Source organism: Mustela nivalis (genome assembly GCF_964662115.1).
Source record: "Mustela nivalis genome assembly, chromosome: 5".
NCBI lineage: Eukaryota > Metazoa > Chordata > Mammalia > Carnivora > Mustelidae > Mustela > Mustela nivalis.
Window position 1 is genome coordinate 91013488 of NC_139024.1, and position 27985 is coordinate 91041472.

Genomic DNA, 27985 nt, shown 5'->3' on the forward strand with positions numbered 1-27985 from the left:
GAAACCAAGATTGTGTCCAAGAGCAAACATATTTCTTGCAGAGCAAATAATTTGAACGAAACATCAGCAAGTAGGCACCAGCTCCAAGTTAATTTTGACACAGATGTTGGGAAAGCATCAGCAATTAGCGTACTTTTCATCAGAGCCACAACATATTATTGTCTCTCTGTGCTCGTGGAAGGAAGGAAACACGTTGCTTTTTGAAGCCCGGACTTGTACTGGCTGGCCAGAACCTGAGGCTGAAGTCATCCCCTTCTGGACCTGGGTGAGGGATGCAGGCGTTGGTACAGGCAGCCATTCGTGTCTGAACTGAAACAGGCCCCCGCTGCAGCCAGTCTCTTTTCACCAAATCTCCATCAGGGTCTCCGAAACGGAAGGTGTCTTCACCAGATGGCTTAGTTCCTGGGTCAGTTTGTTGTCTTTCTCTCTGGTCTTAGGAGCACGGGAAGCAAAAAGCATGCTGATAGTTTCTCAAGGAAATGAAAGGTTCATCGTTGCTTTCCAATAGAAATAAAACCTTTCCATAGAGAAATAAGAGGAGGAGTCTGGACAAGGAAGCATTTATATCATCCTCAGGCATATTAAAAAATGAGTGAATTGACAAAGACATAAACCAGTGAAGTAAGGTGGTAAGGTGGGCAGCGTGGTAAATGCACTGACATGAAGGCATTGTTAGTTCCCTTATTTTTCCAAAAGGATGGAGAAATCTCTCCACCTCCATCTCTCCCCTTTCTAGCTGGGGAGGGAACAAAAAGCAACAACAAACCTTTTCCATATTAATCTTTATTTCATTTGGTAAGTGGTTTTATTTTTTCTCTTTTATCTTGTCAGTAGAGTTAAAACTGATGGATTCCCTCAGCCCTTAAGTGTCATGGTAGTCAACCAAAGACATTCATACAGCGATGCTCACATTTTTGTAAATGCTCTTTTTGAAAACATTAATTTTTCCTCCTCTGAGTTTTGTTCTTTTTTCCCTTCAGTTTAGCTTTTTGGCAAGAATGGGGGTAGCTCAGTTCATTCGTTATTTTTTTTTAACTGGATCATATTGCTTTGAGACAATACAGGGAAATTTTTGCATCCAGACTGCTCTATCCTAGAAATAAGCACATTAATGGGAATGTTTCTACTTTTATTAATTGGTGAGACAAGACCAATTAGACAATGAGTTGAACTCATTGTCGACTGTATTCGAAATTTTAAAAATGGTTGCAGCAATGAAGATAGCTGGGCTCCTGGACAAACGTCCCCAGGTTCTCTATCAGGGCTTACGTCTTTCCCCACCAAGTTCAAGTTTCCAGCTTACTACCTGTCAGGTCCTAGTGAACAGTAAAATCTTAGAATGAGTACATGCGCTGCTAAGTGATTGCTAAATCCGAGAAGTTCCCTAAATAGAATGTTCCCCGCTTTCGTGGTCTAGGATGATGATGTGAGAATAATACAAAATGAAATATGAACCTTTGTTTCATTTTGGGAAGTGTCAGCATTTGAAGGCTGTATCTCCACTGGCCCTTGAATGGCATCAGCTGCTTCAAACCAGATCATCGCCTCTTTTACTTTGTTCTCTACAGAGCTGGAAAAAAAACAGCCAAGACCAGCGTCAGAGCCTGATCCAATACTTACCATCCTGCAGGGCTTCCTCCTTCAGAATCTGGATATGATCGAGCACATAGATAGCCTGCTCACCAACTTCTCTCATTTGAGCCTAATGAATATCCTCATATCACTGGTTATGTCAGAAGACATATCCAGAGATAGCTAGAGGCCCCTGACTGTGTCCCATTCATGTTTGTGGTTCTTTAAGTTGTCTGGACAAAGCCTCCACTCTGTGTGAATCACAGTATGTTTCATTGCTCAGTGGCACCGTGGCAGCCTCTTCAGTATGTGGGACCTTGGTCCATGACTCGACTACATCACTGCTTTCAAACACAGGAGAGCTCTGAGGGGAGGGCCCTTTGGTACCTGAGTGTATAGGATTTTCCATCTTCTTGTGCTGCGTAAGGGAAACATTTATACATTGGACACAGTGTTTCAGAACTTCTGTGTCTCTTTCTTTTGTCTCTACTGTAGTTCCTTCTAATTCTCTCAGGGACTCTGGGGAGAGTAGTATGCTTTTGCGATACGATCGCCTGTGTTGTGACATATTTATAAGCTTTGGCCAAGCCATTGCTTGTGGGCATTCCGTAGATACTCTGAAGACCCCAAGAGCCTATGACACTCTCAGGGGCTCTTTCAGAAACACTCTTCAGCAGTGTTCCCCAGCCTGAGACAAACACACAGATCAGATGTCTGTGACACCTTCTGGTGGGCCCACTGCCCATTGGGCTCCTCCCTGGCACCAGATCCCAGATGCCCTTCTCTGCCCACAGCCTGGTGGGTCAGGAGGGCAAGAGTTCAGGGACCCAAAGAAGGTAGTGGAGTGGAAACAGGACAGCGTTTAATCCATTCTTCTGAAATAGTAGCTTTTCGTGGTTAATTATATATTTTCAGGTTTTACATGACATACTCAGCAACAGATAAATATTACTGGTCACAAGAGTCTTATTCTTTTTTTTTTTTTTTTTTTTAAGATTTTGAGAGGGAGAGAGAGAGATCGATCACAAGTAGGCAGAGAAGCAGGCAGGGAGAGAAGGGGAAGCAGGCTCTCTGCTGAGCAAAGAGTCTAATGCTGGGCTTGAACCCAGGACCCTGAGACCATGACCTGAGCCGAAGGTAGAGGCTTAAACCACTGAGCCACCCAGGCACCTGACTCTTATTCTTAAAGGACTCTAATTTTAGAACCACACTTAACCTTGTACAACGAGCATCAGTACTTACTTAATCTGAGCTGGTACAGACTACTTAGTCCATAAAGAATCAGCCTGGCCTAGTTGATGTGGTCACGGTGTTGTTAGCTGTCAAATTTGCCTTCTTTTCTGTGTCTGTAGCAATATAGGAAAGCCCTGCCACTTCCCTAGGCCTCAGGTCCTTACCTGGGAAATTGCAGCAATAACTGTAATGTGGAGATCCCAAGAATATGGATACTAATACCTTGCATTTAGAATATGCATGACAGCCCTGTGATATAGATGCTGGGATGCTCCCAATTTAAATGCAAAGGACAAAGACACTGATGCTGGAGCCGAGCCCTTGCCAGTCTGTAGTATCTCCTGGGTGGTTGTGTAGCATGGTCATCTGTGCCCCAGGTAGGGGGACTGGTCTGGCTCTGATACCTCTTAATGGAAGGGCTTGGCGAGTCCCCCAGGTGAAACCTTGTAGTTTATAATAGGAGCCTAGTAGGACTGGGCAGTTTATTGTTTTCCCTCATTAAAGCCTGTTTTCATGAAACAGGTGCTTTAGGGTGCTTTATTTATTTCCTTACCAATATAATTTGTACATCTGAGTGGCTCATCACAGAATCTTCACGTTGTCACAGAGACCCCTGGGGCTTCATTCATTTATGAGATAGACTATTGGCCAACAGTCCCTGGCAAGTTTTGTTGTTTATTTCGACAGACTTGCTGTCCTAAGATGTTCTTTTTTCTTTACTACTCCTTTGAGCTGATATCTTATTTCTCTTCTTCCTAACCACCAAACTTCTTGAAAGAGTCGTGTAGACGTGTCATCTCCACTTCCTCACACCCACTCACTCCCAACTCCTCGCAGTCTGGCTTCCGCTCCCCAGCCTGACCGAGTCTGCTGTCTTGAAGTTCGCTCATCATCTCCCTTGGGTGCCCTCGACCCCTCAGCAGCAATAAGCCTGTAGACACTCTCCTCTCCCTCTGTCCCTGGCTTCTGCCGTATCATAGTCTGATCTCCTTCTGCCTGTCTGACTGCTCCTCTTTCTCTTTTGCTTTATCTTCTAAACCTCCACTTGCTTCCTACAAGTGGACATCACCATAAGTTCTGAACTTGGATTTCCTCTCTCTCTGTGTCCTTGCTTGCTTGTGCAAGGCACCATCGCATGGACAATCGCCCTGGTTTAATGAATAGCTCCCAGATCGTTATCTTTAAGCCCCACCATCTTCAATTTCCTCATCTTCCTTAACCCTAAAACTAGTAGCACAAAACACTTTTGATCTTTGATCTTTAATCTCTATAAAAGCTATCCCTTCCTCACCTTAGTATATAGGGATCTAGCCACGAGCCGGGATTACTAACTCTTCTTCCAGCCAGCAATACCTTCCTCCTTAAAGTTCTCTTTGCACAGCTGCTGTTCCGTCTTCCTGAGGCTGAGCTTTGATCAGGTTAACATGCAGACCTCATATCGCAGGGTACTATATCCCTATGTGCCTCCCAGCCCCTTGCGGGCTTTTCAGGTGGCTTCTGTAAGCCCACCATCCCTTGGCTCCATCTTATCTTTACATCTCCAACTGCTTTTCTACACACATTCTAGTAATATCACAGACGTGTTGGAGCCAACCTCACCTTTAATAACAAATACCCAATAATTGTCCCTTATGACCCTGAAGTGAAGTCATTGGTTTTCTCTATTTGTCTGTAGAACTTCCAAAAGATCAGTATATTGCCATGAAGTAGCATAAAGGAAAATAAAGGAACTTAATTACAAATAATATTGTTGTGTTAATTTATTTTAATGTCTAAATACTCAGAGAAGAATGTCCTAGAAAACTTAATGAACTAGCCAGCTGCGTGGACAGTGCAGAATCATCTTGAATGTGATGGTGGTAAATCGGGCTTGATGTGGACGTGTGTTAGTGGCTTGATACCAAAAGTGACATTAGTGTTGGTGAAAATTTTCTGAATTCTTGAAAAACTCTTGCAAAAATTCCTAGCAGAACAAAGTAGGCTTTTTTGATTTCTAGGTAGTTTTATTCCTAGAAGATTCAACATTTTATTTTTATTATTATTATTTTTTAAAGATTTTATTTATATATTCAGCAGAGAGAGAGCCCAAGCAGGGAGAGGAGCAGAGGCAGAGAGAGAAGCAGGCTCCCCACTGACCAGGGAGCTGGAGGCAGTTGTTTAACTGACTGAGCCACCCAGGCAGCCTAAGATCCATCATTTTAAAACCATAGAGAGAAACCTTTGTTTATATTTAACAAATAATAGAGCTTTGGTTCTAGGCTCCAATAATTATAACCAGATTTTTTTCATCTACTTGAGTGTCCAGTGGGTTTTCCAAAAGTCATAAGGAGCATGGGTGGTTGAGTGGTAGAATTCTCACAAGCCAAAAGTCATGAGGGACGTGGAGAAACTTTTTTGGACGTGGAGAAACTTTGTGGGACTGTCCCATGCATTGCAGGGCACCTAGCATTCTTAGCCTCTGCCCACCCTCTGTACCTACAGTCATGGGTAGGTCCACCTCCAGGAGTTTCTGAAACCTCCCCCGCCGCTGGTATCATCTGTCTTGAGAACCACGCTCAAGCCAAACTGTTCTCATCGTTCTTGCTGAATCCCATAGATGTTTTCACGCTGTGCTTTTGCTTGCAAGTTGTGTCTTCCATTTCCATCTCTGGAAATCTTAGCCATCTCTGAAGCTCAAGTGGTACCTACTTCATGATGATTTCCATCAGCAGGGGTGTCTGCCAGTCTAAAATCTTGCAGCACTCTGGCTGTTCTACTTGAAAGTTCTGGAGACACATCGTTTTACGGTAGTTATCACCTTGTAAGATCCTTGAGAATATAGCCCATATATAATGGGAGGTTCTATTCCTTCCTCAGTGTTTCTAGCAAAGTGCCTATTGGATATTTATTTGTGAACAAATGGGTAGCTTTTAAAGAATATTTGTAGAGAAAAACAAGGGGGAAGCTTGATTTTAACATGTAAAGTGATATTTATAGTTTATCTTCTAGTTGTATACTTCTGATAATACAAATTCATATCAGAAAAGCACATTAAAAAGTCTATGGGTCTCTAGGCTTGGTCTCTATATATTTATTTTGTGTATTCTCTACCCGTAACAGAAGTTTGGAACAAAATTAAGCTAGCCTTCAAACACTGTAGAGGACTTGTGGATAAATGTGGTTAAAATGCCTCTTTTTTCATTCAGTTCTGTAACGTAGAGATAAAATCACCTTTTGAAGTTAATCAGGATGCCTTTGCAATTTCCCTGTTTTCCTCCTTTATGTGAAAACCTCAAAACCGCTCTGGGTAATTCCCTCAAGATTGGTTTCTAACACGTCCAGTCTGAAGAGTGAGCACAGTTTCCAAGAACTGAGGGCTTGCAACGTTTACTCTTTATACTCCATTCGAGAGCATCTCTGCCCAGTGACACGAGCTGTAGGAAAGCCCAGGGCTCCCTCCACCCACCTTTCATCTCTAACTAGAGTAGCATGAAGCGTTTGTGCCGTCTCCTCTTCCATGGCTTCATTTTCTGTCATCTTAACTCCATCACCAGTCCTCAGCCTCCTAACGACATCCGTATGAAAGAAATCAGACCCCTTCCACAATGAAAAACACATTGAAGCTACTGCGTACAGCCATTGCCACTGGAGAAGTAGGTATTACTCTTTCTGTCAATCCAACCGCAGCACAGTGGCGACGCGTAGTTTGGATGGTCGCGTTTTCATGCATCCGATAATTAGTCAAGTTGTGGGTGCTCATCGACAAAGTATTGTTACTGTTTAGGATGATGGGATGCTTAACGGCTCTGGGCTTCTGGACTTTTTTCAAGTAGGAAGTATTTGTCTTTGAATGTGGAGACCGTGTAAAGTGATCCAAGAAAGTGATATGGCCAAATGACACTATTAATTTTCATTCCTTTTCTTTCCATCTCTTTCCTCAGATGCATTTGAGCCTTGCCCAGACCCCAACTTGATAGAAAAAAGCCCAGACTTTGGGACAAATCCGTCAATTAAAAACCAGCTTTTCTTGTAGTTTGAGAGACAGGTAATGGGGTACAAAGATGTGCTCTGCCTTCAGAGATTTTACTAGAGCTGGGGAGTTTAGAAATACCTTCCAGAGGCGACAGAAAAGTGTATGTTATATAAGTGTCAGGTGAGTGATACGGACAGAGGACCACGGGTTTGGGGGATGAGGTCACTGTGGACCCCGGCCCTCCTTCTGAGTCCAAGATTGCCCTTTGATCAGAATGTCCTTCTTTGGTACCCCAAACTCTTCTTGATCACTGTGAGTTTACCTTGAGGCTCAGAAACCGTGCCTTCAGTAGCACAGAGGTTGGGCATTTTAGCGTCCCACTTGCAGGCCAGATTCCTTTTATAGTTCACTGCCTTTTTTTTTGTTTTGTTTTTAAAGATTTTTATTATTTATTTGACAGAGAGAGCAAGAGAACACAAGCAGGCAGAGCAGCAGAGGGAGAGGGAGAAGCAGGCTCCTTACTGAGCAGGGAGCCCGATGTGGGACTCGATCCCAGGACCTTGGGATCATGACCTGAGCCGAAGGCAGTTGCTTAACCCACTGAGCCACCCAGGCGCCCCTGTAATTCACCTCTTTGAAGACACGCTTCCAACCCTGTTAGCATGAGACTCTGGCAGGTACTGTGGCATTGGGGAAGGCAAAATGTTTCCATAAAAAATTAAACAGATTCATTTTAACTCACTCCTTCTACCACCTTGTCCTAGGGTTATTTTTATAGACTTTGTGAATTCAGGTTCCACAAATTGAGCTGTAACCCAAAAAACCCCATAATAATGGTATTGTGGTAATTAAAATGGTATGGCTATTTAGTTTTGCCCATTGAAGCCAAGGATAATAGAAAATCTAACCAGGAGCCATGTTAACATGCAGGGACACTGTAGGGTGGAGAGTCGGGAAGGAGATGACCGGGTCTTCCGATTCTTTTGAACAAAAGTGTCTCAACTTTTAAAAAAACGTGGTGGAGTAATTCTCACTCATGGGCTTCACCAGGTTTGTAACATCAAAAAGCAGTTCCACACCAGAGGAATTCCTGGCCGTAAAGGGTATGGATAGCTTTGGTTCAAAATGCTAAGTGTTCAGGTGATGTTTAAGGATATAAATCGGAATTGTTCTGTTTTTAAATTCCTAAAACGCAGAGCTTATGTTTTGTGCCCTTTTTTTTTCCCCTCTGCAGAACTCAAGCAATACCCATACTCCTCACCCCAGGCATCTTCAAAGCTATTTAAATTGAATAGAATTGTTGAGAAGATGATATCCTATTATTCTGTTGAGATTGGAAGCTAGGTCTGTTGACAGTTAATTTTTCAGGTTAACCCTCCTTTTCTCATTGAGCTGACTTTTTCCTTTGAAGGGCACAGAGTAGCGGCTGTTTTTCTTTATTTAATAGAGCTCTCTTCCTGTTTTACTGTTTTAGCAGTACACTGTCGAAGTAAAACTCTGGTCCTTGCTAATGTTTTAAGAGAATCAATCTGATAAATGATGGGAAGTAGAATTGTTTTTTTAATCAAACAAAGTTCAACCAGAACCTGCTTGGCGACATAGTTCTCATGCATGGCTAAGCAGTTTCCAGTTGTTTCTGTTTTTAAGAAATTTCAAGATTTCCAGTTTGTTTTTTATTCAAACATTCCCCTGGATTGTTAGAAACAAAAATGCCTTAGTGTTGGCTGGTGCAAAAAATGAGATGTAAAAGTGTTCCTGGGAACGAAAGTGAGCAGAGACATTTCTCTGGCCAATCAGTAAGTACATACACAGAAACAAAGAGGGAAAGTGAGAAACCGAATTCAGGTCCAAGGTATCAGCAAGAGAGGCAAGGTTTTAATCCAATGTGCATGATGTTGGAATTAGATTCTCCAACCCCTCCCCCCCCACACACAAAAAAAGACCATCCTTGGGTTTTCTCCTATTCTGCCAAGTACTCCCTCCCAAGCTTTTGCTATGTTCTATGGGCCACACACACGGGAGCAGGACTGCCTGTCATAGAACCCAGATGCCCGGCTGGGGAAGAGATTGTTTCAGCAGCATCCGTCTGTTTCTTGGCAAGACTTTCAGGCAGTCTAAAGAAAACAGTCCTGGAACAGCCTTTGGGCCTGCCTTGTGGCTAATGCTGAGCTGCTGTGTATCTGGTTCCTGCTCTGACCTTGGGGGCCTGGACGCTGCTTTCCCTGAAGTCTGTCTGTCTCTCTTAAAGAATATCTGCGGATTTACTTTGATTTTGTGCAATTCCTCTAGATGTCCATCTAGAGAGGCTTGGCTCTTTTCTGGGGGGTTGCTTCTCTCACTGATTCTAAGAGACGTGGGTAGGCATTGGAAGGCACAGATCTTACGGGAGGGCAAGGATCCTTCTGCAACACGCCAAGTGCGCTGGCAAAATTAAAAAGTCATTTTCATTGGGTTTATTTTCAAACTCCGCAATCTTTCAAAGTCTGAAAAGGGAGAGTTAGTTCAATTTGTAGCCAACTGCTATAATAAAATTCAGGTTTAGGGGCAACCTGGTGTGGGTTGGCGTACTCTGTTCATAGGGAATATTCTTAGACTTAAAGGGTGGTCTTCTTTGAAAGCACTGTTTAATGGTTGTATTCTTTGGTTTAAATCTTTATTTTTACAGTATTTGTGTTCAGCTTTTGCACTGAAGGGATTTTATTTTCCTATTCTCCTGATTATTTTAAGGTTAGCAGTTGAATGTTGTTAAAATTACGCAAGGGAGTGGTTCTCGTTACCCTCCCCCCCCATCCTCCCCTCCCCCAGTCCTCCTACCTGCCAATTGTGTCTGAAATAATTTCCCAGCAGTGCTGTTGACTTTGGGAGATGCAGTATTTCTGGTTCTTGGTGTGCGTATGTGTGTGTGTGTATGTGTGTGTTTTCCCTAATATCTGGCTGGTAATTAGTTGTTACTCAACGTGGAAGTCTGTTCATCTCTCTCCTCTTGACCCACTCTGAGAATTAACATGTGGTAGTCAAAGTAGGGGTGCCTGATACATGACGACAGGTGCTAATCTTCAAGGAAATTTACCTTGCATTCCACCCATTAAGGGTATGGTACATAAAAATGGCTTAATGTCTCTTTGAAGGTGTCAGTGGGCATGTGTGGACCACACAGAATGGGTTTCACTGCAAGTAATAGAGTGAAATTGTCTGCATAATTATTTTCGTTGGATTGAGAATCAGCAGCCCTCGTTGGGTTCAGGAAATAAACCTCTGTTAAAACCATATGGCACTATTCTCAGAAGAGACGTTATTACAGGGCCACTTCCCTCTGAAATTTTGAGTCAGGAGTTCTTGAAAGGAGTCACATATGTTTAAGAATGAATGGCAAGTTTTCTTCTTCCAATGTTGTTATGAAAGTCAGATGTTTTCTTGCCTTTTTCATGAATGCCACCGTGGTCAACAGGTACAAGGTGCTTGGGAAGAGGCGGGCCACCTCAGGTGTACATGCAGTGAATTATTAGCTGGGCCAAGGGATTTGGTTCTTAAGAGAAAAAGGACTTTTAATTCAGTGAAACATGTGATTTGTCAACACTGGAAACACATCTTGAGGTTAGGATAATTATATTTTGTCTTCCCAGGACCTCCTTGCAGATTCAGTGGCTAGAAAATTTTTGTAACTGTTTGTCATGGTACTCGTGTGGCCCAGAGAGAGCTGTGTCAGAGTGAGAGGTAAAGTGAGGGAATGCAGTGTGCACACCAGCAGCTAGGGAACATTTTGGGAAGAGCTAAACTAGGTAAATATATTAAGTAACACCCACAATAGTTTTATGTTCATATATAATATATACATTTATATATATATTTAAGTTTTTCTGTGTGTTTAAGTACTTAAGAAGACAATACGGTATGTACATTGTGATGATTCATTACGCATCTCACTTTTTGGGGGGCGGTTTGCGGTCTGGTTTATTAATCTTTTTTGTAGAGGGACTCTAAGCAGAAGTTGATTTTGTTCATTTTTTAAAATCAGCTTTGAAAAGGATCAGGCTCTGTAGCGCTTACTCTGACTGTGCCTAAAGCTAGGAAGTTCAAGTGTCTCCTTGAGTGCCATAGTCCTAGCGAGAACTTACTAGGTATTAAGTCTTGCTGTTCATTTCAGACTGGAGAACAAGAGGGCAAGAGAGCTGTGACTGAAAGGTTAGAAGGTTTTTCGGTTGCCTTAGGTGTTTTTATCATGAGAACTGGTTTTTAATAGGTGGACAGGCTGCTGGTGTATGGATTCTATCAACCACTGACCTGCATTCTGGACTCACTCATATTTATCCCATGAACTCGTACTGGGCACCTATCGATTGTGCGTTCAAAGGGCTGTAGGAATTCAGCTGGACTTAGTCACATGAATGGCTCAGGGAGAGGCCCAGTCTTGCTTCTCAATGACTAGGACCATGTGACAGACGTGATAGAAAATGAGAAAGGGCCCAAGAAGGTGGCAGAGCCAAAGTAACATGGAAGTTCAGAAGCAGTTTTACTTCTGTCTAGGGGTTTGGAAGGAAGATTTTATTGAAGTGAAAGTACTTGAGCTGAATCTTGAGTTATCAGTAATTCAACTTACTGGCGGAAATTCTTGAATATTAAGTTCTAGGTGGACAGATGGTGACTTCCAGGAGACTAATGCTGAGTTTCTTTTATTTTTGTCATAAAAAGACCTCCCAGCCCTCCTCCTTGATCTTGGCCTCTTTGCAGGTCAGCTGATGGAAGTGTTAGTCAAAACTTTATTGATGGTACATGACAAGGTAGGGCTCCCCAAGCCCCTCCCCTTCTTCAGGGGGTCTGGGATGGAAACAGTGGAGGTTGGGAGATTCTCAGTGTTTTGGGGGATAAGTTGGGGCAGGGATTCCCCAGCAGCTGAGGGCCTCTTTCTTCCTCTTGCTCTGGCTGGGGCTGGTGGTTCAGGGGGCTCTTATTCCTTGGAGGCCATGTGGACCATAAGGTCCACCACCCGGTTGCTGTAGCCAAATTCATTGTCATACCAGGAAATGAGCTTGACAAAGTGGTCATTGAGAGCGATGCCAGCCCCAGCATTGAAGGTAGAAGAGTGGGTGTCACTGTTGAAGTCGCAGGAGACAACCTGGTCCTCAGTATACCCCAGGATGCCCTTAAGGGGGCCCTCTGATGCCTGCTTCACCACCTTCTTGATGTCATCATATTTGGCAGCTTTCTTCAGCTTTCTCCTTCAGCTTTAACTGTTGTCTGCTCTGTTCTCTATTAATCTGGAGCCTTCGACGCGGTAGGGGCTAAGTTCCAGTGCTGCTTCTCTAGTACACTAACAATCCTGTCTTTCCTTTTTTTTTTTTTTTTTTTTTAGATTTTGTATTTAATTTAGTTCTGTAGTTGTTGACGACTTCTGCTGAACCTGTGCTAGTACCAATGGGATAATATTTTTGCATGTTGTAGATACTGAGTTGCATGTAATTCAGTAGAATAAAGTAGATCAGATAATTGAATTAACTTCTTAAATGTATATTGAAGTTTGTGTTCAGGTTAGGATTAAGGAATAAAAATTTATACCGTAAACTGTTATGTAAAATGAAAAGAATAGCTAAGGGCCTAATTTTGAATGAATACAAGTTAAGTGGAGAAATCAAACCAGTGGAGGTGACGTTCGTATTTCTTTAATCATAATTCTAAATTGTGTTAGATTTTAGAAACTTCTGGAGTGCAGCTTTCATGGAGGGAAAAGGAAGAGGTCTAAAAACCTTCAGGCCAATGTGGTGGCTGAGACTTTCCTCCCCCCCACCCCCAAAGTCCATTTATGGGCGTTTATTAGTCAGGTTGCTGTTTTATAAGTGATATCACTCACGCTGTTTGCCTTGGACCCTTGCCATATCTCCATCCATAACAGATGGATTCTTTTTTTTCTATCTCTGTATGGATTCTTTCAGGGCTTGTTACTTTCTGATGGACAACGGGAGTGAGCACAGAAAGGAGGAGGGCGGAGATGAGGGACTGTGTTTGTTTTATTTTATCTCCCTATCTCTCTGGAGCGCCAATGGCACGACAAGAAGCACTCTCATATGTGGCTCCCTGGGGATCAGGAAGGAGCCTTTCTCAGAAGATACGCTGGGAAAGGCCGTTAATGGTAGAGAGTTTTGCTCTTGATCCCTGTTTTCCTCTGCTCTCCTGCATCTTTCAGGTTGGCTCTAATTTTGGCAACTCCAGTGTCATATTTAGACCACAGCAGATTTTGCTTATTTGCTGATGTGTGCAAGTTTAAGTACAGAGCCACAGTCCTACTGGGGACTTGGCCTAGAAAGAGCTGAGTATGGCCCACGGGCGCTTCAAACTGAAGCGCCCGTGGATCATACTCTCAATATCTGGGGTTCCCCACCTCCACTTCCACCAAACTTCTCTCCTCAGATAGGGATCCCCTTGGGTTTTACCAGTTTTGAGGGCCCCACAGTATACCTAGGTGGCCGAACCAGAGACCTGAGACTCCTCCTCTCTCCATCCGATCGTTCTGTTATACTGTCCTCTGTGTCTCTGCCGTGCGTCTCACCCGCATTCTCTTGTACCCATTAGCACCGCTTTCTCTTGGTTGCCCCTCTCCGTGTCATCTCCTGGCCTGTAACACAAAAGCCATTTCTTCTCCAGCTCCATGCCTCTAATGGTACTCCCTTCTCGATCTGTTTTCCCATTCAAGTAGAGTGGTCCTCCTAAACTGTAAATCAGCTCATGGCACAGGGTGCTGCAAATACCACCGAGGTCCCCCGGGACTTCCGGGGTGAAGTTCAGACCGTGTGGTATGGTGGACAAGACCTTTTGGCATCTGATCTGCCCACCTACCTCCCACCCATGCCCTTGTGGCTGAGCTCCAGCCAAACTGTTTCACTCCACACTTTTTTAATCTTTTTGTCTTTGCACTTCCTGTTCCTTCTGCTTGGAATGTCTTTTTCTTCCACATTTGCTTGATTGAGTTCTACTTATCCTTGAATGCCATCTCTTCTATTAGCCCTTTCTGACCACCCTTGGAAGTTAAGCATTTATTCTTTGGTTCCCCTTTGCCTGTTAGACTTTGATCACGTTGCTGCAGTGATTTGCTTACACGATGTCTCTCCCAGTATGTCGTGAGCCCCCCAGTGTAGCACAGTTCAGGGCACACAGAAAATTTTAATTGATACATAGATGGCATATTTGTGTAGTGGTTTTACCTGTGTGGGATGTTCTCACCTCTATCAGTTAAATTCCGTCGGGGTGATATTCCTGCGATGCACATACTTTGATCCTCATTTGACAGATGAGGAAGTTGAGTCACAGAGATGATAGATTATTTGCCCACAGCTCTGCAACCAAATTAGCAGCAAAGCTGGGAACAGACTGCAGGTTTTCTGCTTGTGTAGTCAGGGCCAGATTTAGATACAAGATTCTCCTATTTAGTCACATACTGGCTGGGTCTTTTAGTGAACTTTTTAAATAAGTTCACTAATTGTGTGTGTGTCTAGGTGTGTGTGTAGCCCATAGTGACAGGTGAGACACCCATAGCATCATCAGTTCTTAGTACTGGAAGTTAGGTAGTCTGTTATTTCACAGACGAGAAGATTCTGCACCAGAGAAGTTCACAACTTAACCATCAGTGGCAGAACCCATGCCTCCTGATGTAGACATGCCGTATTTTTCTTACTCCCCGTGGGGCAATCATCAGTTCTCTTGGACAGTGTTTTAGTGTTCAGTGTCCCTGGTTGTCAGTAGGATTTTTTTGAGCCATTAGGCCAGTTAACTCTTGGGAAGAGCCTATCCTGGGAGCAGAAATGATATCCTTTCTGTGAATATTCTCAGTGAAAAGTCCATGAAAGGGATAAAACCCTGATGAGAAAGAATCAGAGATGCTGTGCTCTTATTGGTTATGTCCCCTTTCAGAGTGCATTACTTCTTTCCCAGTGAGTGTCCTAGATTCCTGATCATGTGCCATTTTGAAAACAAAACAAAACAAAATAACCAACCAGCAACAAAGGCATCTCATTAGGCTGATTCGGAAGAACACCAGGTTGCAAGGAAAGGTGTGTTCCATAGTGGTGTGATGGTGTAAACAGAGTGTAAAGCATTTTTACAGTGCTTTACTTCTACTTCTACCTTCTACCTTTATTTCTACCAGTGCTCCTCTCCTTCTCTGCACAGTTATAGCTAGATAGAGATGGATGGAGATATATGATGGAGATACCAGTGTACGCGTATATGAGGAAAAGTCAACACTTCATACATCTCACACGGACAAAAGAAGAGCATTCACCAAACTGTCATTGATTAAATAATTCAGCATGAAGCTGCCAGACAGAGCTCCTTCAAACTTAACACCACACTTGCTTTTGAAAAACAGAAAACGTTTTATTTTCATCCCCTGAAGTCTGGACTCTGGAGCTAGCGTCTCCATAGTGTTCTTCCCTTGAGGGAGGGTTGTGAGAAAGCCTGGAAATGGGCACCAACCCACTTCCTTTGGATTCAAAAGAATGCATTTTTCTCATCTGTGTCTGAGAAAAAAGGTTAAAACTTGCTATCTCTCAACTCCATTTAGCAGTCCTTTCGATTCCCTTTTATATAACAATAACTTGATCCTACTCAAAATACTTGGCACCTTCCGTGACAGCCTGGAATGTAAGAACACTTTAGCAGACCTGAGTGTGAGTGAACTCCAGGAGTTTTGGAATGAAGAGGTAGAGTTCTCAGTTCCTTATTCAGAGTTCACAGAAGAGAAGAATACCAGGATTAACACAATAGACTCCTTTCATGTCCCTCGGGTGAGGAAAGCAATTATCTGTCTATCAAGACTCTAGTAAGTGGTGTGGGAGCCTTAAGGAGGGGTGGGCGGACAGGTGGGTGAACGCTATGCCATTGGGAAACGGTGCTGGGGTAGGAGGGGCGTCCTTTGCATTTAACTCGTCAACTGTTTCTTTTTGGAGTTTATATCATGTTTCCCTTGCAACTTAGAAATAATCTTTTAAAAAATATATATATGTATATAGTCAATGGCATTTTTCAGTTCCTTACCCATCTGAATTTTGTTAGGGGGCTTGTTTCAAAGACATCTCCTGTTTAATCGTGTTTAAACAATCTGTTTAAGTCCCGTTGTGTAGATATAAACACAATAGCCCTTTAATGTAGTAAAACAGACTTCTGACAGACACGGCACACAACAGACATCCTTCCATTATTGCTTAAGCCACCGTTCCTTCCATGCCTGACCTGAGAGGGTAACCACAGAGCTCCGCTGACAGCCGTCGTTGCTCAGAAGACCCTGACTTGCCCATATTAATGTCTAGTGAGCCGAGAACTGCAGAACAGCAGACAATCAGAGAGGTCTTAGACTAGATTAAAGCTAAGTACCTTAAATCTGGTTTAATGGCTGTGTTTACATCTCCTTCTTCTTCATTCCTTTAAAAAAGTAATCAGGTTTTGCAAGCGTTAAGAAAACCACCTCTTCTTGCCAGCTGGACTGGGTCCAGTTGAAGCAAGAAAATCCCGCCCCCCCCCCCCCAGCCCTTTCTTTTTCTGTCTTTTTCTTTTTATTTCCTCTATGATCTTCACTGCCATTCAGCACAGCAAGACGGGGCTGCGGGAGCTGGCTGAATTTTTCCCGGGTTATTACTTTTTAACATTTTCTTCCTGTTCCGGAGCTGGGAAAATGGAAAACGATGTTCTCCTTCCGTCTTGGTGTGTGTCGAGAGACGAGCCCTTCACACTTTTCAGTTACTTTTATGTACCGTTTTTTTTCTCTGCTTCAGACACACATGAGGTTACAGAACGTATATCCAGTACCATAATAATGAAAGAGAAAGAGGGACGATCACATGCTAAGGACAGTCAGTCAGGATCCAGGAATTGCGTGATGGTCTGTAGGCTGGTTGTCACTGGCCTCTTTGAAGAATAATGCCGTCCATGTTTAGCCGATTATTGGCAAATAAACAGTGATGCTTTTTGTTCAGCTGTGGAAACTACCATTTCCATTGCTTAAAACGTTACCATTAAAAAAATCTTTGCATCTCTCAGTGGGGTCTCTACAAATGCTAGTGGTGCAAAACTGATGGGTGTGTGAAGTATCTTAGAGTAAAAGAAGGCAAAGGAAATGTTTTCAGAAGTAAAACAAGTTTTATTGAGTTTGGGGTGGGGGGGTAAGTGTAAACATAGAGAAAGAGATCTTTTGTTCATTTCCCAGAAACTGAAGGGAGAGATACAGTTTCAGATGGCCCAGGATGGTTGTGGATGTTGGGTTGTGATTAGTTGGAGGACAGGAGGCATGGAGATAAAACGGAGTTGGAAAGATCAGGTATAATGTAATGAATTCTCAGAAGTAAGCTTCTCAGCTTTTTCTTTCTTTCTGTCTCCTTTTATAAATTTTTATTTATTTATTTGAGAGAGAGGGAACATAAGCAAGGGGAATGGGAGAGGGAGAAGCAGGCTTCCTGCTGATCAGGGAGCCCGATACAGGGCTCCATCCCAGGACGCTGGGTTCATAACCTGAACCAAAGGCCGGTGCTTAACGACTGAGTCACCTAGGTGCTCCTTCTCTGCTTTTTCTTATTCTGTTCTTTCTGGGCCCCTTTTTCTCAGCCTTTACCGCCTCTCCTTTCCTTTCCTTGTATGAAAAGGAGGGCTGATGCCTGTCAGGGGACTGGCTTCCAGTATCACTGCCTACCTCCACGATTTCAAACAAGTCACAGGACTTTCTGGATATCGGTTACTTTTCTAGAATGAAGAACATGGTCTAGAAATCCCTATTCTCCCCCAGCTCTGAAAAAGTCTCATTCATGTAATCTTGCTTTGAAATGAGAATAAAGAGGAAAGAACATCCCTTGGAAATGACAGGGGGGAAGAAGTCAGGGATAGCAGGAAGGGAACTGTTCTGGGCCAGAGAATCTGGAGGTTGAGGGGCCAAGCAGATGAGGGATGTTTTAGGACCTGGAAGCGGGGCTACGGTAAAGTCAGCCAGGTTCTCTGGGAGCTCTTTTTCCCCCTGCTTGCAAAAACTAGTATATCTCCCCTTGTGTGTTTCCATTATACTTTCATCTGGTCTTTCTTTAAATTTTTTTAAGCCTTTTTTTTTCCCCTTCTTGCCTCCCGTGAGTTTCTTTTTCTTTAGATGTCTCAAGCTTTTTGAGTCCATTATTTCAAGAAAAAGGATTACACTCTAAGCATATGTTTTTTAGAAGCTATCCCCTGATGTGTGACTGATACCGACAGAGCCTGATCTCCCCTTCAGTCTTTGATGGTCATGATTTGCCACAGCCTGAAATCCAAAAGTTTTATAAAGGAACTCACAGTTACTATACATGCATGTTAATATTTCACAGTTCTTTCATTAGTATATTTATTGAAAGATCTTGAATTCTTGAGCCTCTAGGAGCCTAGATTTTGAAAGAGGCTGTCCTTCAGTGATCTCTCTCATGCATCTAGTTGCATTTAAAAAATAAGTTTGGGAGAGTGAACTTTTTACTCACTGACCTAAACTGGCGCCTTTCATTATTAAAAGAAAGCAAATTCAGTTTTTAACATTTTTTTTTTTCTGTGAACTGGAGTTCCTAGAATATTTCTATGGAGTCTATGGCTTAACTATGTAATTATGTCTCTTGAGTAGATTATGTTTTTTCTTCCCATAATTATGTTTTTACCCGAGAGACTGGAAGGCTTCAGTCCTCTCTTGGGTGAAATTGTTCTTCCTCTCCTCTTCCTTGTTAAACTTTGAATTTTACATGTCTGACTCTGTTCAAGGGCTGAAAGGGAGCTCTTGAAGCTATGTGGAAGTGATTAGGAGGTTTTTTTTTTTTTTTCCTTCAGAAATTGGTTTATATATTAAGAAGGGCCCTTAGAGAGAAGCTCTGTTAGTTCATTTTTGAAATGCCATCAGAGAAGAATCTCCTGGAAGGAGATTTGTTTATGATCTGTGGTCCTCTGTCTGAAGCCACACACTAACATGGCTCTAGGGCTGTCTCCTCTCACGAGCTGTCTTTTGTGAGCTCTGGGGCCCCCATACACATGTCCTGTCGCTTGGCTGCTCACTCCTAGTGGCTCAGAGGGGCTAGAGGCTTCTGAAGCAGGAAGGCAATTTCTTAGTTCGTTTTACTGTTCTAGTCCAGAAATAGTTTTTGACCTGAACCAGACAGCATACTCTTAGCAAAAAGATGACTCAGCAGCCTTTCCCAGCAAAGATTAGAGACTCATCAATTTTACTGTGGGAAATGTTTCCCAATGACTAGCTCTTTTTTTTTTTTTTTTTCCTCCTCTCCTTTCTTTTACTGGCTAAAAGGAGAGGTAATTCTAAATTTACCAGTGTTCTTATTTTTTAATTCAGTAAGTATTTGTTGCAGGCCTTCTTTGTACTGAGGCCCCACGTTAGGAGCTAGACATGAGACATGACACCCATCCTCAAAGGGTCCCTAGTCAAGTCCAGAAGACTCCAAGATAATAGGGTTTGAAATTTTGTATAAATATTTTATATCAATTCAGAGTCAGTTAATGCTTACTGAATGCCTACTACACTTAAGTATAACCACATGTAGTAGACAAAAAACAGTCATAGCTGTTTTCGGCTTGCTCACATGGAAACCAGAGGGATCATGGAGGCCCTAGAGACAGAAAAGACTAGAACAGTGTGATGGCCAAATGGAGATGATGGGGTGAGGTTATTCTGCGCTGGGGGAGACAGTTTGGGGAAAGGAACGGTGGCTCTTTGAAGAGCCATGGATAGTCCAGTGTGAGTAGAGCCTAGGTGGGGAGAAGTACAGTTGCAGCCACTGGAAACGAGAGTGGTGACGTGTGTTCAGAACCTATTTTCTGAGTCTTTCCAAATCTTTGCTTTCCCTGCTGGGCTCAGGGAACTCTGTTTAATTCAATAGACAGTGTTAGACAGTTGAGAGGTTTTGAGCAGGTGAATAATGTTAGGATGTAGGGATTGAAAAGACGTTAGAAATTTTGGAAATTTTCAGCAGGCCCAGAGATTTCCATTAAATCTCTTCCCGTGGTCGGCTATACAACTTGTGGGTGTCCTTTTGTTTACTCCAGCCTGCTTCTCTGGTGGATTAGCCACAAGTTCTGGTGGGACTGGAAAGTGGGGGCCCCCTCTTGCAGAAACTAGGAATGGCCTTACCCAGATGCTGGGGTCCAGGAAAGGGAGGCAGCAATGGTATACTTAGGCTGGATTTTGAGCCTTGGAGATTAGAAAGTAGTGATATTAACAGAAATAAGGAAATAACAAATAAGGAGATTAGAAAGTAGTGATATTAACACAAATAAGGAAATTTGAGGAGAAGCTGGTTGGAACTGTTTGGACTGGGGGCAGGGGTGTGTCAGGGAGGGGCAGAGGGCTTAATGAGACATTACAAGTGTCATAAGAGTATAGGCCTTTGCTTTTTAGACTTTGACAAACCACCAGTGAAATGTAGTCATCTGAATGTAAACAGAGAGGAGTTTCACTTTTCTTAGTAGTATTTCCATTTTCACATGTACATAGGAATGCAGAAAATCAGGGTTTTCCATCTGGAGCCTCGATGGTTACAAAGTATTTGGATCCCAACTTCGCCCAGCTCCCCTAAGACCTCTCTTGAGTCTGTGTAACCTCGACCCTGTCATGTTGCTTTTGCTGGAAACCATGTAATCCGAGTTCACTGAGATGAACTAAGGTTCCTCCTTAGTAGTAGAATTCCAAGTAATTTCATTTGGAATAGAACTAGGACTTGAAAATTCGTCACCCTGTTCCTATGCCCCTCCCTGCACACTCTCCTTCATGGGTCACTTTCAGGGTAGAGAGATTGGAACCACGGCTTTGTTTTTGTTGGTTTTCCAGACCTGCTGTGGAGTCCCAGCTCTGTTGCTCTCTTGCTTTTTTACTCCAAGAATCATGGTCAGAACATCTGAAGTGGGCATCTCCTGGGGTTTGAGCCCTCGAGTACAAGATCAGGTCTCCTCCTCTCGCACACTTGCTGACAGCAAAATTAGCTAATACCTCCCCGGTTGCCCCGTCCTTCCGGGGGGAGCCTGAGTGCCTGGCAGAGGAGGCTCTTGGCCTGCCAAAGGACCGTTTTGTTAGAGGATACAGAGATCTGTCTTAAAAGGGCAGGTTCCCATCCAGATTGCAGAGTTGAAGAGAACTAAAGCGCGGTTGAGAAACTAGAGGCGTCAAACTATTTGAAGAATAGCGGGCTTCTGTTGAGATTGTTATCAACTACATGTTCCACACTATCTTCTCTCACAAGATCTTTATTATCATATTTCTGTCATTCGTCCTCCAGCTAGCTTTCCTCCTTTCTTCTCGGCTTATCAAAATCCTACTTGACCTTCTAGGACACAATGATTTCATCAGTGAGAGCTTCCTCTTTGCTTTTAGTCAATACCATTGACTCTCCTGTTTTTCCCAGAACCATTTATTGGTTTTATTTTTTAAAAAGTTTTCTTTAATTATGAAAAATTTCAAACATATTAAGAGATTATATTTAATAAAATCCCATATACCCATCACCTTATTTTATAACTAGTAACATTTTTCCATATTTGCTTCATCTGATATTCTGCTGAAAGGTTTTAAAGCAAATGGCAGTCATCAAGACACTTACCCCCTGTATATATTGGTTAGTTTTTCTAAAAAATAAGGGTATATTCTTATGTAGTCACAAAAAGCACCACTTCCTTAATATTTGAAAGTAGTCTGTACTCGTATTTCCTCAATGGATCCCCAAACATAAGCATTTTAGTGATTGCCCTCATCACAACCTTCTCAAGTAATACTTAATGGTTTGTCTTTCTTACCTACTAAGCAGTGAACTGCTGACGGAGAAGGACATTATCTTTTTTTTTTAATTTTTAATTTTTTATTAACATATAATGTATTATTAGCCCCAGGGGTACAAGTCTGTGAATCATCAGGCTTACACATTTCACAGCACTCACCATAGCACATACCCTCCCCAATGTCCATAACCCCCTTTTCCTGCCGTCTCCCCCCGGCAACCCTCAAGTTTGTTTTGTGAGATTAAGAGTCTTTTATGGTTTGTCCCGAGAAGGATATTTTCTTAAAGAAGTCTCTCTCCTCCTTGCAGTGCCTGGGGAGACTTACACATGGACAGATGCCCCGCACAGGCACACGTGGGCTGGACTAACAGATCCAGATGTAGATGTGGTCCTGGTTCCTGATTGAGGGTCCCTTGCACATCTGCCTTTTTGCCTTCTCTCTTTTTCTTTCATTCATTCATTCTTTCTTTCTTTAAAATTTTATTTATTTATTTGACAGAGAGATAGAGAACACAAGTAGGGGAGCAGCAGGCAGAAGGAGAGGGAGAAGCAGGCTCCCCACTGAGCAGGAAGCCCAATGTGGGGCTCGATCTCAGCACCCTGGGATCATCACCTGAACTGAAGGCAGCAGTTTAACTGACTGAGCCACCCAGGCACCCCTTGACTTATTTCTTTTACGGTGTTATCATGATACCCAGAATGAAAGTAGATATCCAATAAGAGAAGTTAGAACTTAAAATTGACTTAGAATACCAGTGTAAAAAGGCGAGATGCCCAACATCATGCCCTAGTGATCCATGAAATGACCCGCTTGCGCCCCACAAGAGTGGGCCTGGTGTGATGTGGTGCCTTGTTGAGGTGGCCTTGTGTTTGAAAGGCGCAGTCTTTTGGAGGCACTTTTGGGTGTCCTTCAGGAGTCCATCTTTCCTTTTGGGGGAAGATAGCTGATCAGCTGTGAGTACAGGGCATAAAGTATGACTGTCTGCCTGGGGGCCCTCAAAGATTTCCAGTTCTCAGTCGACTTTTATAAAAATGGGCAAAATGAGTCCCATCCCAGAAGCAAGTTTGTTTTCATAGTTCATACAGCACAGTTTCCATGTCTTCACATACCCTTTTCAGATGTGTGATCTTTTAAGCAGCAATCCTAACGGCAGTATTCCCAACTAGCTTTTGTGAGTATGGGCCCCTTTCACTACCAGGGCTGCAGGGGTGGGGGGAGGGAGGAGACAATCAGCAGCACTCTTGCTTAGGGACCTAACTGTTCCTCAACATCTTTGCTCTAAGGATGTGCAAATGCTGTGACCTTTGGATCATGAGTTCTCCTGCCCCTGAGTTTATTGCAACAAAAGGCATATTCAGCCAAATACACTCGACTTTTTGAAAGAAATTGTTTCTGAAAATTACTTTTTTTTTTCCTTCCATTTTAAATTCACTTTTGACCATGATTTCTCATGGTGCTCCCGCTGTTATACTCTGAAATAAGCTGGTTGGCAGTTGGAGGGAAAAGAGCCTGGGACCAGGAACTGGAAACCTTGAGTTCTAGTCCTGTCACCAACTGTGTGATTTCGGGCAAGTCACTTCTCCTCTCAGGGATTCAGGGTCCTTATTCATAAAAGAAGTACAGTGGTCCAAAGTGCAGTATAAATGATTTCTATTGTCCTTTTCAGTGCTCTGATTCTAAATGACTTGCAACAATGCTGAAGTTAGAGTGAGGCTTCTTTAGAAAGCAAGCGAGCAATTAAGCATTTGCTTAAATGAGTGTCCTTTGGGGAAATTATATTTAACAAAGCTCGCTGGAGGATTTTCTTACCCAGCTCGGGTGGAAGAACCACTGCCCAAGGGAGAAAGTTTCCCATTCTTTATACCTTCCTCCTGTTTGGAAGATGCCCTCTTTGGCCCTTTGGCTGATGTTCAGTTCTCCCTGTACCGCGGCAGAATCCCCTGTCTTTGATTTAATTCAGTGTGCCCTAGTCTTCCATGCTTTTGATTTCTTACGGGACTCCTTGAGTGTGGAGGATTGGAGGGCGTCTTCTTCCAGCCCGTCATTCTCGTGCTAGCCCTGATGTGGTTTAGTGGTAGCGGTGTTTGTCATGGTTGAAAGATGAAGAGCCTGTTTGGCTTTTGTTCTTCCTTGTGCTGTAAGAATTTTGTTGTGGTTCTGGTGGTAGTTCTGAGGGGGCAGACATCTACAAGGAGAAATGCATACTTTTGTTTGGTGTATGCAGCCACAGAATGATATCTCCTGGATTATGCCAGGTGTCTGGATATACTCGGTAGCTAGCGTTTGAAGGTAATTTCCATAAGGTCACTGAAGCTTTTAAAATTTCACCTGCTTTTCCATTTTTCATACTTCTCAGCGCTGCTTCAGGTCCTTTAACCTCACCTACAGCCTCTTGTGGCATTCCTGAAGCCCTGGGCTCAGAGGAAATAAGAAGTGGACTCACCCATCCACACGCCGAGCTCATATCTTATATGGTCTCCAGGAAAACCCAGGAAAAAGGCTGTAGAGAGCAGAGGCGAGACTTTCTGAAGTTTTCTTGTGACCCGTAGCCCACATAAAGTTCCAGTGTTTAAAGGAACCAGGCAAGATCTTGTAGCCCTCTCTTTAGCCCTCAGGGAATCTGCCATTCCAAAAATACGGCCCTATTAAAAAAAGTAACTTCCAGGGACAATTCCATAAGCTCTCTTGTTAACGTTTATAGCTGTAGCAATACCACACCAATACTTTCGTGTGTGTGTGTGTGTGTGTAACAGAATCCATGGATCTAACTGTGAGAAGTACTATATAATTCCTTAATTGTGAAACTGGTTAGATCGAGCAAGACGCGTTGATGGGAGTTTATGTAGGGTAATGGGTGAGCTATTAGCTTTGTCATGGAATTCTCACTGCTGCTTCAGCTTGTGTTGAAATACCGGCCTTGGTACCACACTGGGCTTAGTTCTTAGGTGGGTCTGTGTGTCGGTGGGGGAGATTGTCTGATTTCCATGGCAGCCGTGAGAGGGAGGGAAGATAAAGCAAGAACACCAGCATTGGTGGTGCCTCGTGATGAGTGGGTAGCTTGGTCAGATTGGACAGGAACCGTATACCATCCAGGCTGGGCTGGCCAATGGCTGAAGACCACAGACTAGTTGTTTGACCTCCACAGGCTGTAGTGACTCTGTGGGCACCTTGCTTGCTGGGGTGTGGGGGCTATTTGGGGTAATCTCTAAAGGCCCTGTAGAGTTCTAAAATGTATTCATAATCTGGATAAGGAGTCCTAAACAACAGGGAAAACAGCATAAAAAACAATGACTTTCCCTGATCACTTTTTCTCCTGGCCTCCATCCCTCATTCCAGCAGATGCCCAAACTGACGCTGGCAGGAAATAGGGTGGTGGGTGCATTTCAGTTAATGGGCCTATTTGGAACATGTTTGGCTGCAGAGACAGCTACACTCATATTACCAGGCCTTGGCTTCCTGTCTGTTTTCTTTGGGCTGGGTAGGCAATGAAAAAGGAGATAGGAAAATACATTTTGGGGCAAATAAAATAAGGAATTTGGCTTATGAAGACAGCTTATAGCTGGGAAATTCTCATGTTCACCTTAACCCTCTCCTCATAGATTCCTCTTGTCCTCTATCAAGAGGAAGATGAGGTGGTCTTGTTGCCCTCAGTCTTGAAGGCTCTTAACAATCCTCCTTTTGGGTATTTTTTTCTTTTATGGATAATAATCCTGATTCCCTCGGTTTTTCTTCAAAGTGCAGATTCTGATTCCAGTCATTATCTTTTTTTTTTTTTTTTTAAAGATTTTATTTTTTTATTTGACAGAGAGAGATCACAAGTAGGCAGAGAGGCAGGCAGAGAGAGAGAGAGAGAGAGAGAGAGAGAGGAGGAAACAGGCTCCCCGCTGAGGAGAGAGCCCGATGCGGGACTCTATCCCAGGACCCTGAGACCATGACCCGAGCCAAAGGCAGCAGCTTAACCCACTGAGCCACCCAGGCGCCCTGATTCCAGTCATTATCTTAATGGCTCTTTTTCCCCCTCCTTTTTCCTTTTTTTTTAGAGAGAGAGAGAGAGAGAGAGAGAGAAGGAGCATGAGTGAGAGGTGGGGGGAGGGGAGAGAGGGAGAGGGAAAGAGGGAGTCTCAAGTAGACTCCCTGCCCAGCACAGAACCCAATGTGGGGCTCCATCTCATGACCCTGAGATAATGACCTGAGCCAAAGTCAAGAGTCAGAGGCTTAACTCACTGGACCACCCACCCGCCCCTTAATGGCTCTTCTTTAGATCAGCTCCGGTTTCAATTACAGTATACTGGGGTAACATACTAGGGCCTCCTTTTGGCACAGAATATGGAAGAAGGAATCTATAGTGTATTTCCATTCACGTATGAGGAATTATCGTGCTCGTCCACTACTGGGCCACTCCACAGATGTGCACTGAACTTACGTAGCACCAAGATTCTGAGGTTTTCTGTTATACTTGCACCAAGACTTGCTGAGAAGGAGTTCATGATTTTCAAGAAGCCTTAGAACCTTAGTTATATTAATTTGCGTATTTCTTTAATATCTAGAATTTCCTTAGATTTTAGACTTTAACAAACTAGAAGAGAGACAAAGCTTTTTTTTTTTTTTTTTAAAATGATGGCTTTTCACATTCAAATGGGAACCCAAAGACTATTTTTCAGTTTCTTATACAGAATCATAGTACTAGATTTGAAGTCAAAAAGCATTCTGTGATTTAGCCTAGCTTATCATATGCTTTTACATTTTGGGATCTCACAAAATATCCAGATTCCTCTTGTGAATTTGAGTTTCCTTGCCTCTACTTCCATTTGATCCTCTTAAAGGAGTTCTAGGTTTGAGTTTTAATTTTTTGGAGAAGAGTCATGGTGAGGTATAGTTGTAACATAAAAAAAGAAAAGTCGCCTATGGTCATCTTGGAAATTGCCCTTTGACAAATGTGTTTGTCTTTGTTTCTGCCCCAGTTTTGGGAGAGGATGTGCGACATGCACAGACTCTCTGAACTACGGGGAAGTTCCTTCATGAAACAAGCAAACACACCCCAGTCCACAACCACTTTCCCCATCATCACCAAGAGGGTCAGGGGAGGCTCGCAGAGAGTCTCTCCTGAGTTCCAGCATCCTGCTTTCTCTGCTGATGCTAGAATCCAGGTCATCCTCTGGGACCCTCAGCTTTCCATTTGTAGACCAGGAGTAGGAACGCTTGCCACCAGATGATGCTTATAAAGCCGCTTGAAACGGAAGGCATTATAGAGACATTTCATTGTAGATATCAGTATTGATGATCCCTTGGCTTGTAAACCCCCAGTATGTATGTTCACATATCTATTTAGTATGGTCGATTGTTCAGCTAATTAATATGCTTTTATTTTATGATTTGCTGTTTCCAGGGCACAGACAGAAGCTTGATGACTCTAAACCTAGTTTGTTCTCTGACCGCCTCAGTGATTTAGGGCGCATTCCTCATCCCAGTATGAGAGTAGGTGTCCCGCCTCAGAACCCACGGCCCTCCCTGAACTCTGCACCAAGTCCTTTTAATCCACAAGGACAGAGTCAGATTACAGGTAAGACAGACTCCTAGGTTTCACCGGCACACGCTCCGGCAGGCTGGGGGTGAGGGGCTACCACACGATACGTCCTCACGGCAATACTCCTGGGCTGTAAAATGGCTTTATTATGAACAAATCAAGACGTGAAGATCTTACGGGCCCCCCCCTTTTTAAAAATTTATTTATAAAACACAAATTCCGGTATGCAGTAACTTTGGGATAAACTTTGGGGGAAGTTGCAGATAATGCTGTGCCCTGGGGCACAGTCGTTCTGCACACTGGTGGGTGGTAATAACTACGCTCTCCGGGAGAATGTTTGTTATGAGTTTCTGGACCAACCCCCGGGGGCGCAGGGGAGAGCATCACACCCTCGCTATTAGAAAATTAGTGTTACCATCTCAGATTTGGGCTTAAATTTCTTACATGTGTAACTGTTTCATTAAGTGTGTTTGAAGATTGCTCAGGGCTAACAGGAAGCCTTAATTGGTGGGTATAAGGCAAGGTCAATGAGCAGCTCATCAGACAGACAGAGAGTTTGCTGCTGATTCACATTTAGCTCTGGGTCCTAAAGTGACATTTGTCTTGATACTACATTCTAGTGAGCTGCTTACTACCTTTCTTAAAAATTAATGCCAGCATTGCATTACAGACTAATCATTCGCATTTGGTACACTGAGACTCCCAACTCTCTCTCTCTCTCTATTTTTCTGCCCCACTCATACAAAAGCAGATCTTGTGTTAAGCACAGTTGCTTTTAGGTCATGGTGACAGAGGAGCATGTCAGTCATCATAGATCCTTAATTTGTCCATCACAAGTATTGAGAGCTGATGTCACCTGGTCACGTCATCTAGTTTCTGTTGTTGGCAGGGGTAGACCACAATGGAGGGAAAATAACTCAAAATGTACAGTAAACTCTTAACATGGATC

General features: G+C 43.2%; 1 protein-coding gene across 9 annotated transcripts in view; it reads left to right on the forward strand.

Moving 5' to 3' along the window:
- RUNX2 (RUNX family transcription factor 2) overlaps positions 1–27985 on the forward strand; it is a 223124-nt gene that overhangs the window by 39963 nt on the left and 155176 nt on the right. For 6 of the 9 annotated variants that reach the window (XR_014312375.1, XR_014312376.1, XM_082733206.1 and 3 more), the window contains exon 4: positions 26899–27072. The exons of the other annotated variants lie outside the window; for them this stretch is intronic. Coding sequence is in view for 4 of the 6 variants with exons in the window: in XM_082733206.1 (XP_082589332.1) it covers positions 26899–27072 (174 nt within the window). In the remaining 2 variants the exon portion in view is untranslated. The remainder of the gene's footprint in view (positions 1–26898; positions 27073–27985) is intronic. 9 annotated transcript variants of the gene reach the window in all.